At 35.9% G+C, this 15,678-nt stretch overlaps 1 protein-coding gene across 2 annotated transcripts in view; it reads left to right on the forward strand.

The window, feature by feature from the left end:
- Window positions 1-15,678, forward strand: part of LOC114647997 (sorting nexin-9-like) — a 126,124-nt gene that overhangs the window by 66,655 nt on the left and 43,791 nt on the right. Inside the window, exons 5-7 of one of the 2 annotated variants that reach the window (XM_051925595.1) lie at window positions 252-326; window positions 3,955-4,120; window positions 14,128-14,260. In XM_051925595.1, coding sequence (XP_051781555.1) covers window positions 252-326; window positions 3,955-4,120; window positions 14,128-14,260 — 374 coding nt within the window. The remainder of the gene's footprint in view (window positions 1-251; window positions 327-3,954; window positions 4,121-14,127; window positions 14,261-15,678) is intronic. The other variant, XM_028796766.2, reaches the window with a different exon arrangement.

Raw genomic sequence — 15,678 nt, forward strand, 5'->3', positions numbered from 1 at the left:
ATGTATTGCTGATGTGTTGAAAATTTATAAAAAAAATATTTTAGTTTCAAATAAAACAATTTGTTCTCTTATTGCTATGATATGGCTATGTATGTAGCATAAGACATTTAATTTAAAAAAGTCTGTGTAATATATACTTACTATTAAACATTATAGTAATAAACATACTTGAAATCATATTTCTCAAAGTTCTTTAGCTACAATGTTGTGTTAATTTTTAGAGATTATCCTCACATTTTTCCTTCCTTAAGGTGGATATTGTTGTCTCTGTAGCACATTCAGGTGCTCCAGAAAATTTGATTCCTCCGGTAGCAGCCCCTGATCAGGTAAAACCAATACCAGCATGACTCATTACAAGCATGCTGGTTATTCACATTTTCAGAAGAACTGCTTGAACTAATTTATTTGTTTATTTGTTTTTTGGATCTTACACTAATATAAAATTTTTTTTTAATCATTGTAATTTTTTGAACATTTAAAGCCGATATAGGGATCTATATAATGAAAGATGTAAGGAATTGAAATGCTTTCCCTCTCCACAATTTCAGAGAGCTTCACAGGTTTATCAGTCACTTCTGCAGAGTGATTATCATGCTGAAGTATTTGTATTAAAAAAAAAAAAAGTTCTTGGATTGAGCTTCACCTTCTTCACACTGTGAGGGATATAAGAACTTACAGCAGTCATTAAATGTGTTATTTCTGTGTTTGTGGTTCCTAATTATAATTCCAATTGTATTGGTAGTCTCTGTCATCAAATTCCAAACTTCCTGTGTATGTGTTTGTTATGCTAAAATTTTTATAGGGCCTTTTCCATGCTTATTATGATAGATGGCTTGCCTTAAAGGCATTTTCACAGTCCATTTGGTTTGTTCCAAATCAAGGTATAATTTGTTACTTTGTTTCAATTTCTAATTAGTTTAGTAGTATTTCAAACTGCAGACTTTCAAGTGAACCAAACATATCTATTCTTTAATTGGGCAGAAACATTTTTTCCCAGGAAAAAAAAATCATGAACGGTCAAAAATAGTTGCATTTGCACACTAGTACATCATCCATAATTATTTGCTTTATTTACCAAGAAAACTCTATAAGCAAAACATCTATTATTGAATAACTAGAAGACTGCTTTAAAATTCTGCAGGTACAGTGAATGGTACGAAAAGAACACATTTGAAATGGGCGGGTGTACAACAGAGGGCAAGCTCTGCCAAGTACATACACTAATGTATTTCACTTTTGTTACAGTAGATGAATTTCATTTAACTGTATGATGCTGCGTATTTATTCTCCAGTAGCCACCATATGAACGTAACCTCAGTTTTGTTTATGTCAACTGACATGCCTACTGACTTAATTCTTGTAAATTTTTTGTAATAATGTTAATTTTAGAATACTGTAGTAACATTTACCAAATATGATTAAAGTTAGTGTGAGCATAGAGGATGCCCCACCTGCATGCATCACTTTCATGTTGCAAGGTTATAGAGAGTTTGAACATCAGTCTAACAAGGCATTGCTATTTGTTTCTCACCACCTCAGTATGTCTTGTAATCAACTCAATCACAAGAGAATTTAACCTTACTTTTCAAAAAAAAAAAAAAACATGGTCAGTAACTTGGCACAGTCTGTCCGATTTTGTGAGAGGCTATGAGCCAGAATCAAATGCTAGGGTTGCTCTAATTGTCCAAGTAATTATGTGAGTTGTTTTATGCAAATAATCTTACATTTGTACCTATGTGTATATTTACTTTTCTCTTTCTTTTCTTTTTTTTTTTTTTTGTGTGTTTTTAATGCTTCATATTAACCCTCAACTCATTATGCTGTGAATAAGATGCCCTAATTACTGACATCAGATGCATAGTGTGACCACTCCAGCACACAGTTATATGAATCACTGCTGGGTTTGCTAACAATGGCACCAAGACCACCCTTTCCTAAGGGTCTCGGTCTGGTTGTTTTGGTCTGCACCAGAGTGTAGTTGGTGAGTTGACATCTACTTACACAAACCAAACTTTCGTGGAAATCGTACCAGAATTTAAAAAAAAAAAAAAAAAAAAATTAAACTAGGTGTGAAAACACCTTAAAAGATAAGTTTTGTTTCTTTTATTGTAGAGCCAATCTTTTTCCTTAGTCCTCTTCCTTTTGAAGGTCTAGAACATTTCTGATCATTTCTAGGCATCTTGGTAAACAACTAGCTAGATAGTTAGTATATCTAGCCTACAGTTTATTTTGATGTTAGACATATAAGGTAATTAGGCAGTCTTCTTAAAACTCCCTTTAGTGTTTATCAGAGTTTTCCCACACAAGTCTCTGGGGAAGCATTGGTGTCTAAGATTGTGAACTGCTACCAATTGTTTGTACAGGGTATCATAAACTTGAAAGCTGAATAAATTATCCAGGAAGACAGGGTATTTTTAACCATGTATTTAGAGCAGGGGTTCTCAATGTCAGTCCTGGGGACCCACTGTGGCTTCATGTTTTTGTTCCAACCAGATTCCTAATCAGTGACAACATCTGATAACACTGAGCTCAATTAATTAGCAGACTTTTTTTTTTCTCTTCACTTATTCTTCATTAAGAAAGCACCGCAGCATGTTTTACATTTATAAGACATTTAGGAATATTTCTGCTTTTGCTAGAGATTTAAATGCTTAACAACCTTTTGTTGATTTCATTCTATTTTGCCCTTTCTCTGTGCAGTTTGCTCCCTTCATTGTATCCTAATAATGACAACCAGCGGAGCAGACAGCCAGGCAAACAACAAGGCTGCAACTACTTCAGCATTAGACCCACTAATTAGAAAATAATGAATTAATTAAACAATTACAACACTCTGCAAAAAACAGGATGAAAATCAAGATGAAAATATTGTTAAAAAGAAAACAAAATACATTATTCCAATATAACTGCTTGGTACATTTTAATATACCAAACTTAGTTTTCTAATTTCTACATTTTCCCAAAACACAGAATTTGACAAATAACAGTTCGCTTAATTAGCCCAGGAGTCCAATTAAAAATAGAAGCTGGTTGGAACAAAAACCTGCAGCCACAGTGGGCCCCCAGGACCGACACTGAGAACCTCTGATTTAGAGTGACAGTAAATGTTTTGTCTTGTATATACAAATGATTGATCAATGTCATATATACAATATTTTGGAAATGTAAGATGAATGATTTACTTTCACAATCAGATACTAATTTTTCATTTTACATCTGTTGCCTTTGCTGTCAGCTTTTACTTTTCATCTCTCTTGAGATGTTATATTGGTTTCCTGCACACTCTAGCCTTACTTAAAAATAACTCATGTAATAATTAGGTAATTGCCTTACATTTTATTGGCTTCTACCATTCTCACGTAGTTTTCTCTTGCAAAGTCCTTTATTAAAGTAATGCATTTTCCTCTGCACTATAATTGGGACTACCTCGGAGCCCCATAGTTTTAGCTTAAACATCAAGATCTCCATAACCAATCTTGATTCCTCTTTTTAATATATTTTCATTTTTTTATTGAAATATGTCTTTTATTGTCATATTTCCAGCTGTTTTTTAAAGGTTTGGTTCTTTTCTTAAAATACATCTTTTCTTTATCCTGGCAGGAAAAATATAAGGTTGAAACTTCTGCTTGGTATGATACAAATCCTTTGCAGGGTACAGTACATACAAACACAAGAATAATTCTCAAATACACTAACATTTTAAATGGAGCATTTCATCCATATGGTATAATTTTAGATAGCAAACATATTTATACATTTATGTATTTGTTCTCAGTAGCAGGAAGCTTCAGAGCATATTGAAATAGCTTTGTTAACAGTGTTTCTGAAATGCTTCTTCTCTGCATGCATGGATGATTGAATGTACATGACATCAGTGTTAAAATGTCGTAAACACGAATCTTATTGGTGTAATTCATATTAACATTTTAATGGCCTATTTTACCTGTTATATAGGGAAACTGTACCAATGATCCTTGGACAACATGGAATGCAGATGCTTCTGGGCAGTCTGCTGATAGCTGGGGACTAAAGCCAGAGAAACCAGAACCACCAAAAGTCAATCCAGCAAATAACTGGAAAACGACTGAATATGGACATCCACAAGCATACCAGGGCCCAGGTAGATGCTGTTAATGCGTTACTTCTAAATAATTTAAAAATATTTTTGAAATGTTTAAAATTAGTGATAAAATTTAATTTTTCACAGGTAATTTTATAGCATTTGTTTTTGTCAATGATCAGATAATTATGGCATCCAAGCAGCAACATGTCCTCATTACCCAAGCTTAATTTGCTTTTGTCATCATAATGCATCACAATTTGCAGTATATTCTCAGTATTATTCTTAAAACCTTGAATTGTGCTACAGAATATATTGGTTTATAATAACTAATTTTCTGTTGCATGTATAAATTAAATAAAATATTTCTGTTGAATGAAAAATTGCATATATATATTCTTGAAGAATTGCTTTATAAAATTCTATATCCTGATATTTAGACAGATTTGTTTTTCTCTTTTTAAAGATATTTATCCATATCCTTATCTATCTGAGTTCTCAGGTACTTTATTTGTATGCAATGCAGTTTAATAACAATGTGCTTTTTGAAATACTAAAAATTAAGATTTTATGTGTATTTTTGCATGTAGCCTGGATTTGCATGGATTATTGTGCAATTTTCATGTTGTTACTAGTTATTTTTTGCATATTTACACTAAACAATGTGTCATAACTTTAAGAACAATCTGATATTTATTTAAATCTTTTATTATGGAAATCAGATGAACATTAACATGTTTGCATTTTATGTACAGATAACTGTTATCTACACTGCAATGCTCCAACATTACTATTACCATCATTAAATGTTTGGGCAGCCTCATGATAAGTGTAATTTAAAATTGGAAATGTCATGCACTTAGGAAACTGTACAAGTTGCAAAAGGGTATTCAAAATGAGTCTGTAATTAGTGTAACTAATGGATTGTTTTATGGTGGTTAGAGAGAAAAGTCTTTGACAGTCTTTGCTTAAAGTGGTAGTGTTACCTGACTGTGCATCATTATAATGTTCTGTATGTGAAAGTGGGTGTGTGAATACAAGTTAGGGGACACCCCATCTTCAACAGCCTAGCACTCATAATACAATTTAGGGTATTAGGCAGTTGGAACTTTCTTAGTAGCATGGGGATGCAAGACAGGAAACATCACCATACAGTGTTTCAGTGCACTGCAGTGACCACACATGTTCACACTGATGCTCATCCCCACACATATCCAGTTTTGGAATGGACAACAAACCCAATATTCATGTCTTTGGTAGACATACAAGAAAGTTCTACATGGGTAAAATGTGCAGACTCTTTATGGATTTGAACCTAGGACCCTGGATCTATGAGGCAGTAGCAGTAGCACTAATAATTTTAATATTGATAAATAAAATATATAAGATAAGGTATGAGTCTAAAGTAAGTCAGCAGCAACAGATGTGTTCTATTTCTGCAAAACAACTGGTTCATCCGTCGTCAGTAGGAACAAGTGCTGTGTTTGTCCACAGCTTATGTGAGAAGAATTTTGTTGCATATAAATCAACTCAAAGCTGCTGGACCAGCAACATACCTGGCCAAGTGCCAGGTGAAAATTAGCTGATGGATATTATAGATATCTTAAACATTTCCCAAATTCAGGCAGTTGTCCCAAAGTGCTTCAAAACTACCCCCACGATATTCATGCTGAAGAAGTCCTTCATCTCTTGCCTCAATGACTATCGCCCTATACCACCAGTCATCATGAAGTGCTTCAAGAGGCTAGTTTTGGACCACCTGAAAGCATGACAGTCTTCCAGTTTCCCACTTGCCTGAACTATTCCATTGAGGTTGCCATACCATCTACTTTTCATCTGGCCCAGTTCTATTTGGATAAAAGAAAAAACTACGCTAGAATGCTGTTCATAGACTTCAGTTCCGCATCTGACATCATCATTCCTCAGAAGGGAAGTTGAATCTATCTATCTATCTATCTATCTATCTATCTATCTATCTATCTATCTATCTATCTATCTATCTATCTATCTATCTATCTATCTATCTAGATAGATAGATAGATAGATAGATAGATAGATAGAATCTGCTAGGTTACAAAAAATACCTACGCAACTACATCCTGGACTTCCTGACAGAGAGATTTTTTGCATCAGAAATACTATCGCCAGCATCATCACATTGAACCCCCTTCTGTTGACTTTGCGGACTCACAACTTTACAGCTGCATATAGTTCTAACACAATTATTAAGTTTTCTGACAACACCTCAGAAATGGGGATGAGTCAGCTTACAGAGTGAATGTATGATGATTGGCGGACTGCTGCAAGTGCAACAATTTGTCTCTTATTGTGGACAAGACAAAGATGTTTGTTGACTTCAAGAAGGCTTATGCTGTCCATACCGGACTACACATAAAAGGCTTTGTGGTGGAATTGGCCAGTTGCACCAAATTCATTGGTGTGCACCTGGCAGCTGACCTTAACCTGGTGAATTAACACCACCTCCATAGCCAAGACTGTGCAATAGCATCCCCACTTTCTTCAGCAGCTGAGGAAGACAAGCCTACCGTCTCAATTCTCTCTACATTCTACAGGGACACCACCAAGAGTGTTCTGATCAGCCACATCTCTCTTTGGTTTGAGAACTGTAGTGTCTCTGAAGGCAAATTCCTAAAATGGATAGTGCACACAGCATTGAGACCTCTCAACCCTTTATTAAGGACATCTTTATCAAGCATTGCATCCACAAACCTTGCAGCATTGTGAACAAGTGCTCCCACCCCTCCCACTGTCTCTTTGTCCCACTTCCCACCTGGCAGAAGGTTTTATAGCATCTAAAAAAGTTTTGTTAGTGTTCTGTAACAGATTCTACCCCCTGCTGTCCATACTGTGAACTTGTGTGCTGCCTGCCTCACCACAGATCTGCTTCTCATAGTTTATTTATATGCAGTACATTTATTACTATTCTTATTTTTCTTATTAGTTGTTATTATTTATTTATCAGTACCTATTTCAATGTATTACTATCATTTATTTATTTATTTATACTATAATATACTTTACTCATCTTGTACTCGTCCTGTGCTTAACCTCGGGTGAACCTAGGACATTTACCCTGGTTTACTTATTGCAAGGCAGCAGCGCTAACTGTGCTGCCCTTGTTTATTTTATATTTCTGTTTAATTGGACAAAATTTATTTTTGCTTACGTTGTGCTTTCTTGTTTATGCAATGGCATTTGGAGACATAACATAACCACAATAGTCACACCAATGACATCATGGAAGTAACATATACCATGAGTTCAAGACTTCAGGCTGTCATTGCCAGCAAAGGGTTTTCAACCAAGTATTAGAAATGAACATTTTTTTTCCAGTTATTTAATTTGTCCAATTACTTTTGAGCCCCTGAAATGAAGGGATTATGTCAAAAAAATGCTTTAGTTGCCTCACATTTTTATGCAATCGTTTTGTTCACCCCAATGAATTAAAGCTGAAAGTCTGCACTTCAACTGCATCTGAGTTGTTTCATTTAAAATTCATTGTGGTAATGTACAGAACCAAAATTAGAAAAAAGTTGTCTCTGTCCAAATATTTATGGACCTAACTGTATATTAAGACTGTGCATACTCCACAAATACAACAATCAGGCATGTGTTTCAAACCCAAGATGCTGGATTTGTGAGGCAACAGTGCCTACCACTTTGCCACTATGTCACTATAAACGGTGCATTACTGATCAAAACATAAAACTGCTGTTTTATTTGCACAACGTATTTCATTAATTTTTTTTTTTTGTTCTTTATTTCGCCTTATACAGTTTATTGTATTAGGAATTTGTTAGTTTTCGCATACCCCTTGGGGTCAGAGCGCAGGGTCAGCCATTGTACAGCACCCCTGGAGCAATTACAGGTTAAGGGTCTTGCTCAAGGGCCCAGCAGAGTAGGATCTCTTTTGGCAGTGACAGGGATTTGAACCGGCAACCTTCTGGATACCAGCACAGATCCTTAGCCTCAGACCCACCACTCCGCCCCATAATAATAATAATTGAGCAAGTAAAATATTAAAAACAAGCTTTATTAAATACAAGCTTTATCATATATTTTGGAACTGTGATCACTTGAAGTCCTTTGTTAATGGACCTCGATATATTATTATTATCTGTAGCTTTTCTTCAACAAAACATCAGCAATAAAGCAAGCGAGATTTAGAAAATTTTCATTAAACTGTTATGGGTAGTAGTCTTTTTATAACCTTTTTATCAAAATTATTTCAACTACATGAATGAAGCTATTAAATCGTTGAGATTTGTGCCTGAGCAAATATATTTCTGTAGTACCTCAATCTTTTTTGATTTTTCACTTATTACATGCTGTAAGCAACTGCTGTCATCATTGTGCATGTCAGTCTGTCTATGTGTGTGTCTGCATAAAATAATCCGCTCTAAACAGAGCAATTTAGTTGAAATTGTTTAATAATAGTTACATTGTGAGAGACTTTTAATTCTGCATTACTGTTTTAAATTTACTTTATGAGGGGGTATTTCAACTTGTACATTTTACATTTTTTATATTTTCCTTTATTACTCATCTGATACATGCTCCTGAGAAATATTCTTCACTGCAGCACCAGAAAATCTAGGAAGTAGAATTTGATCCAATCAGACTACTCCCATATCTAATTGCAGGGGATGGAGTCAGGGCGTAACCCTGGACATGTTTCTAATATTGCTCATTTTTGGTTCTCATTTGACTACTTGAAAATGCAAAACTTTGTTTTACATATGACATAGTAAATGTATATGTGAACGTCTTTCACATAATATATTTGATCAGTAACTCTAGTAGCTGAAATAAGACCTCATCCAACTCCACCCCTGGTCTTCTGTTTCTGCAGCAAGTCTTTGCTCCTGTCAGCAAAACAGATCCCCATCACAAGATATTAAAACTTTAATAGAGTCAAGTGAGGAGGCCCCGGGGAAGACCCAGGACACGCTGGAGGGACTATGTCTCTCAGCTGGCCTGGGAACACCTTGGGATTCTCCCGGAAGACCTAGAAGAAGTGGCCGGGGAGAGGGAAGTCTGGGCATCTCTGCTCAAGCTGCTGCCCCCGCAACCCGATCTTGGATAAGCGGAAGAGGATGGATGGATGGATAGAGTCAAGTGTACAGACGGGAAATCAGAATCATGTCAGTTTCTATAACACCAACTAACTTTTCCCGCTGCTTGCAGTCATATATGGATACTTAAATAAACTTTGTGAAACATACCAGAAAAAAGTAAACTATCACTAAACCTCTCTATAAATGTCTCAAAGAAAACAGGAGCTATTTAAGTTGCTATGTGTTCAAGGAATAACCTTGTACTTCTTATAAACCCTAAAACCAGCCTCACAGGTATGTTATTTACTTATTATAATAATTGAATATTTTCCTGACACAAAAATTTATTGGTAGACTCCTTTAACCCACAATTGTCTGTCAGGTTCGTAATTCTACATAAATTAATCCCAAATCCTATTTAATTTAATCTGTTTTGATGAGATATGTATTTTTAAGCCTGAATAACAGTCTGAACGGTTTTCTGCTGCCATCTTGTGGGTGAAATAACATTATTCAACAAAAAACATGAGTATTTCTATGCATTTTGCCACCCTCTGGCAACTCATCAATATACATGAGTGGGCCAGAGCCTTCAAACAAGAAGCTGTAAAGTCAGTTTCTCAGCAAACTAAAACTGAACCTTTCGATGAAACAAGCAATAGTGATGACGATGTAAATTAGTTATCAAACTTTGACATGGATAGTGAAACTAATGCATATGGAACAGTAAGGCCGAACTGCTGTGATATGCCCAGTGAATTTGTTCGCCTGAAGGTTTACTGTGGTACAAGACAAAAAGTAAAATGAAAATGAAAAACGTTAGCGCCTAAGCACAGTTCACAATGCAACGACAAATATCTGTGTAATCTGGAAGTTATCAAGCCTTACACAATAGTAGTCCACAACAACACAGGGGGCCTTTTGCTCATGTGGACCAGGCACTGACATTTTACCCACTCACGTGCAAGCAACAAAAAAAATATTATTCGAAAAGTGTGCAAACAAACATGCTCCTAATGTCCCGATTGCTATGTTGGGCTTTCCATTGGCGACTGCTTCAAAAATGATCACACGAAAGGTGAGTGCTAAATCTATATCAGTACAGCAGTGGACATTAGACATACCTTTCGTACTATATTTATGTTGGCGTTTTGGTATTTGCATGCTTCTGGTACACAATTTCTTGTTGAATAAATATATTTTTGGCTCAGTTTTACAGGGGTAAACATAATGCTAAGGATGCTACTGACCTGTTATCCATTGCTGTCAACAGCCTTCATTTTACACTTCAGCACAGAGTTCAAGCCAATATCCGGTACTTCGTAGCAAGGCTACATAACTTGACAGTTGGGTTGGCCTGCTGGACTGTCCGTCACTTTATAATGTTGCCTGGGAGGGTGTTTGTAAATAGCCCTACAGGCACTTTTGATGACGTCCCAGTGCTGGGAGGATCCCGCCCAGTAAAAATTCCAGCTGCCTGTTGCCAGCATCATGTTTCCATAACAACTGAGAGGGGAAAGGATGTTTCGGTGGGAAACTTTTTCTTTTTAAGGGGAATGGCGGATCAAGGAAGAGAAAAAAAAAAAGGAAGGAAAAGGCAGAAGGCAAGGAGGCGACTATCTATGCTCTAAGAATCATTCAGGATCTTACTTCAGCCAGGGACGTCTGCTATTTGTGGGTGGCCACCCCGAAGAAATAATCAGGTGACGAATCCCCGAGAAGAGGCCAGGTACTGGTGTCTTCCGGGTGCTCCCGTCTGGTGAGTCGGATTCATGAGTTGCGTTTCTTCGTGATAGTCCGTGGAGAAGCCGTTTCGCCAGAGGACTGTTGTGTTTCATCCTGCCATACGGTTGGAGCTGAACTGCAGGGTTTTTCTCCTAATATGTGGACTACATTAAATCTTTCTTTTTGCGTTCACAGAGAGCAGTTTTTTTATTTATTTATTTTTTTTATTGTCTGTGTCAAACCGGGGGTTAGGATTTGGCCGCTGGGGAGGGCGTCTGGGGAAGGGGTTCACTAATGAGCACTCAGTAAATGTAAACAGCAAATTTCAATATATTTATCAGTCCCACTTTCTTTCTTTTGCGTGTGATTTTTTTGCCAATTATTTAAGGGCATGTATAAGGGACAAGAGGGGCAGAGGACCAAATATGGTAATGCCATTTTATCCTTCAAATATCGTCCACTTCCATTTCGGGTTGTGAAATGTAGGAATTGCGTTCCCGTATCTTGCGGTTGCTACAACTTCTTTCAAAAATTTTACTTGTAAGAAATATTAAGTACAATTAATCATAGACCCTCCACAAGCAATATCTAAGAATAATACAAAAAATTGAAAATTTGACATAATTTGAGTTCTAATCTATTGTCTATGAATACTATTTTAGCTACCTCATATCTACTGTGGATTCTGAAAGTATTCAGACCCCTTAAACTTCTGCACACTTTAAATCAAAATAAATGTATTATTTATTATTAAAAAAATTAAGATAAATTTGTTATTTTCACCCATCAGTCTACACTCATTAACCCATCATGACAAAGTGAAAACAGTTTTGTTTTCAGAAAGGTTTGCAAATGTATGAAAATCGAACCTGAAACCTGTCGTTTTGCTGTGGACAGATGCATCCTGTTTGCTTTAATTATCCTTGAGATGTATTTACAGTTTGATTTAAAGTACACCTGTGGCAAAATTAATGTATTGGCTGTAGTTTAGAAAGGCACACACCTGTGTATGCAAGGTTCCTCGATTCACACTGCATATGTTGGCATTTCAACCCAACTGTGTAACCAGGCAAGAAGGGCCATGGACAGGGCGATGAACCCTATGGTCACTCTAAAAGATCCTCTGTGCAGAAGGCCAAGCATTGTTTTTGGGGGAGTTTATGCACAACTTATCACCTGCCTGATACCTTTCCTTGGTGGTGGCACCATCATGCTATGGGGGATTTTCTTAGCAGCAGGGATAGAGAGACTGGTCAGAATTAAGGGAAAGGTGATTTTAGCCAAATACAGAGTGATTGTTGACGAAAACCAGAGCTAGAATGCATATGACCACCTGTCAGCACAACCGTGACCAGAAGTATATAGTGCTTATACACTGCCTGGCCAAAAAAAAAGTCGCCACCTGGATTTAACTAAGCAAATAGGTACGAGCCTCCTATTGGATAATTACTGCATGGGCGATTATCTTTCAGCTGGCAACAAGTTATTTAACCCCAATTGGTGCAATGAGTTGCTTCTCATTTCTTAAACAACCATGTCGAAAAACACATCTCGTGGTCGTGGAAAAGATCTTAGTCTGTTTGAGAAGGGTCAAATCATTGGCATGCATCATGCAGAGAAAACATCTAAGGAGATTGCAGAAACTACTAAAATTGGGTTAAGAACTGTCCAACACATTATTAAAAACTGGAAGGACAGTGGGGACCCATCGTCTTCGAGAAGAAATGTGACCGGAAAAAAATCCTGAATGATCGTGATCGGCGATCACTTAAACATTTGGTGAAATCAAATCGAAGAAAAACAACAGTAGAACTCAGGTCTATGTTTAATAGTGAAAGTAAGAGCATTTCCACAAGCACAATGCGAAGGGAACTCAAGGAATTGGGACTGAACAGCTGTGTAGCCATAAGAAAACCACTAATCAGTGAGGCAAACCGGAAAAAAAGGCTTCAATTTGCTAGGGAGCATAAAGATTGGACTCTGGAGCAATGGAAGAAGGTCATGTGGTCTGATGAGTCCAGATTTTTACCCTGTTCCAGAGTGATGGGTGCATCAGGGTAAGAAGAGAGGCAGATAAAGTGATGCACCCATCATGCCTAGTGCACCATCATCAATGCAAGATCTTGGTGAAAAATTAATGCAACACTGGATGGAACTAAATCTTGTGACATTGCAGAAGCTTATCGAAACAATGCCACAGCAAATGCGTGCCGTAATCAAAGCTAAAGGCAGTCCAACGAAATATTAGAGTGTGTGACCTTTTTTTTTTGGTGGCGACTTTTTTTTTTGGCCAGGCAGTGTATATGGAGTGACTTGGGATAAGTCTCTGACTGTCCTTGTGTGGTCCAGCTAAAGCCCAGACTTAAACTCCATAGAACAGCCAGTGGAGATCCCTGAAGATGACAGTTTACAGATGTCCCCCACCCCAATCTAGTAAGACCTAAGAGAATCTACCAGGAAGAATGGGATAAACTGCCCAAATACAGGTATGCAGAACTTGTAGAAACTTACCCAAGAACTCTATAAGCTGTATGTGCTACCAAAGAGGCTTCTGCATAGTACTGCATTAAGGGTCTGATTACTTATATGAATGAGAAATATTTTCATTATGGGTTATTGAGTGCAGATTGACGTTCAGAAATGGCAAATTTATTTATTTAAAATTAAATATACAATACAATAAAGTGGCTGAAAATGAAGTAATGTGAATCCACTGTATTTGTGCTTTTTAACAAAGCAATCAAAATGTTTATGTATTACTTATTTTCTTTCTAATATGCATTGAGTTGTTTTTTTTAAGTACTACAGTTATCATTTCTTGATTGGGAGGTTGTCTGGCTGAATCCTCTGTTTTTATATGCCATTTAATAATCAGTAAAATGGAAAGACACATTAAAGAAGCCTTACATGGTAAAATAATAATTTGATTAAATCTAAATATATTACTTTTTAAATTGTTTTCCAAACCATTCTTTATTGACCAGCTATAGTTGCTTTTGTTTTTTGTGTAGGAGGTTCAGTACTATTTGAATGATGAATGAAATGATTTTATTGTATGGTATTACTTTTTAAAGTGACAATAAGTATGCATGAGTACAAGTCTCTCATTTATATTTAATCTTTTCCTTATAGTAATTATACATTTTTAATATGGGAAAAAAGAAATGTTTTACATTTTGTTTTCATTGAAAAAAATGTTTTGATTGTTATTGTGTATTTAATCTGTAAGTTTTGAAAGAATACCTTATATTGTGATCCTTTTAGGGGCTGCTGATGATGATGAATGGGATGATGACTGGTATGATAGTAAGCCTTCTGGAGCAAGTGTTGACCCTGAGTCAGGAGATGCTGGTGGTATTAATCGGGGAGCATCCTCAATGAAAATTGCTCTCAACAAGTAAGCCATACAGATGTGCCATTTTTCACAAAGTGTATATGCACAGAATTTCATCTCTTTAAAAATCTACTTAGTTTAGGAATTATAAAGGAATTTAATTTTAAAACATCTACAAAACACATGTAAAAGCATTTTATACGGTATTTAGTTCCACAACTATTTATGGTGTATCATTTGTTTATAATGTCTTTTAATAGATGCTTCTGTCTTGTAGGAAAACAATACACTGTTTTTTTTTCATTTATTAAAGATACACATGCCACAAAGTAATTATTGTGTATTTGTAATATTGGAGAATTTAGTATTCTTTCCAGCTTAGAAAATACCATATCTTTGATTACTGGTAGAAAATGGAGTGTGAAGGGTGATTTGTGTCATCATTGTATCCATAGCTCCCTGCAGCAACTTACCATTATTAGAGGTGAGTAATAATTCTGAAAAAGTACTGGTGAAGTAAAAGGATGTTTTAAAGGAAAATCACTAGGTTCATTGGCAATAATATACAGTAGGTTTCTTTAGAGAATACACAAGACAAAAAGTTTGCTCATCATTGTTTTGCTTCAAATTGTATGACAGTATACTTTATAGCCACACGAGGGAGTAAAATGTCATACTTAAAATATAGTCTTTACTTGAAAATTTGTGCACTTCTTCAGCAGATGAGATAGACAACTACATATGATACACATACTGTACTTCATTAATATCTGTTTTAAAAGTATGCATATAAAAGGCATACCCATCTCCTTTGAATGGTTCTTAACACTGTGTACTTACTGGGAGCCAGTAACATTTCAGTTGCTTTTAACAGCTTCTGTAATTTTGAAACTTGAAAAAGCATTATAAATGACTTTATTGAGTGGGTTCCTCCCGTAAAATAGTTTTTGTTTGATTTAACCCATTATACCTGAAGAAGGCTCACTTGTAGAAGGAAATTACTTAAACTATTACTTAGCTCACCTGCTTAACCACACTTTTGTCATTTATATTTTTCCATTGTTTGTTTATTCTATTTTATTCATACCTCCTATCTTCATTTTTCCTCCACCATTCTCTTCTTGGGATTCATGTAACTTAGCTGTCCATGGACCAAATGCAAGGATTCACTGTTTTATTCCAAACAGTAAGCTATCGCAAAAATGTATCAGGATTTTCAGCCTCTTTATTGGCATTCCGAAATAGGTTGATATAGCCCATGCTTCAAATTTAGTTTTCTCACCATACATTCAGAACTAAGGCCTGTAAATTGTATCAGTGCATCCTGCTTAGTACTTCTTAGCCAAAGAACAACAAATGTTCTAAGTTGTGTTCAAAGTGGTCTGAGAGTTGTGTGCTGGATGAAATGTAAGCTAAGGTTCAGTTGTATAAGGAAGTTAAGATTTATACTGTCTGACTGCGTGTAATATTATATCTTATGG

The sequence above is a fragment of the Erpetoichthys calabaricus genome, chromosome 3, assembly GCF_900747795.2.
Source record: "Erpetoichthys calabaricus chromosome 3, fErpCal1.3, whole genome shotgun sequence".
In the NCBI taxonomy this organism is placed as follows: domain Eukaryota; kingdom Metazoa; phylum Chordata; class Cladistia; order Polypteriformes; family Polypteridae; genus Erpetoichthys; species Erpetoichthys calabaricus.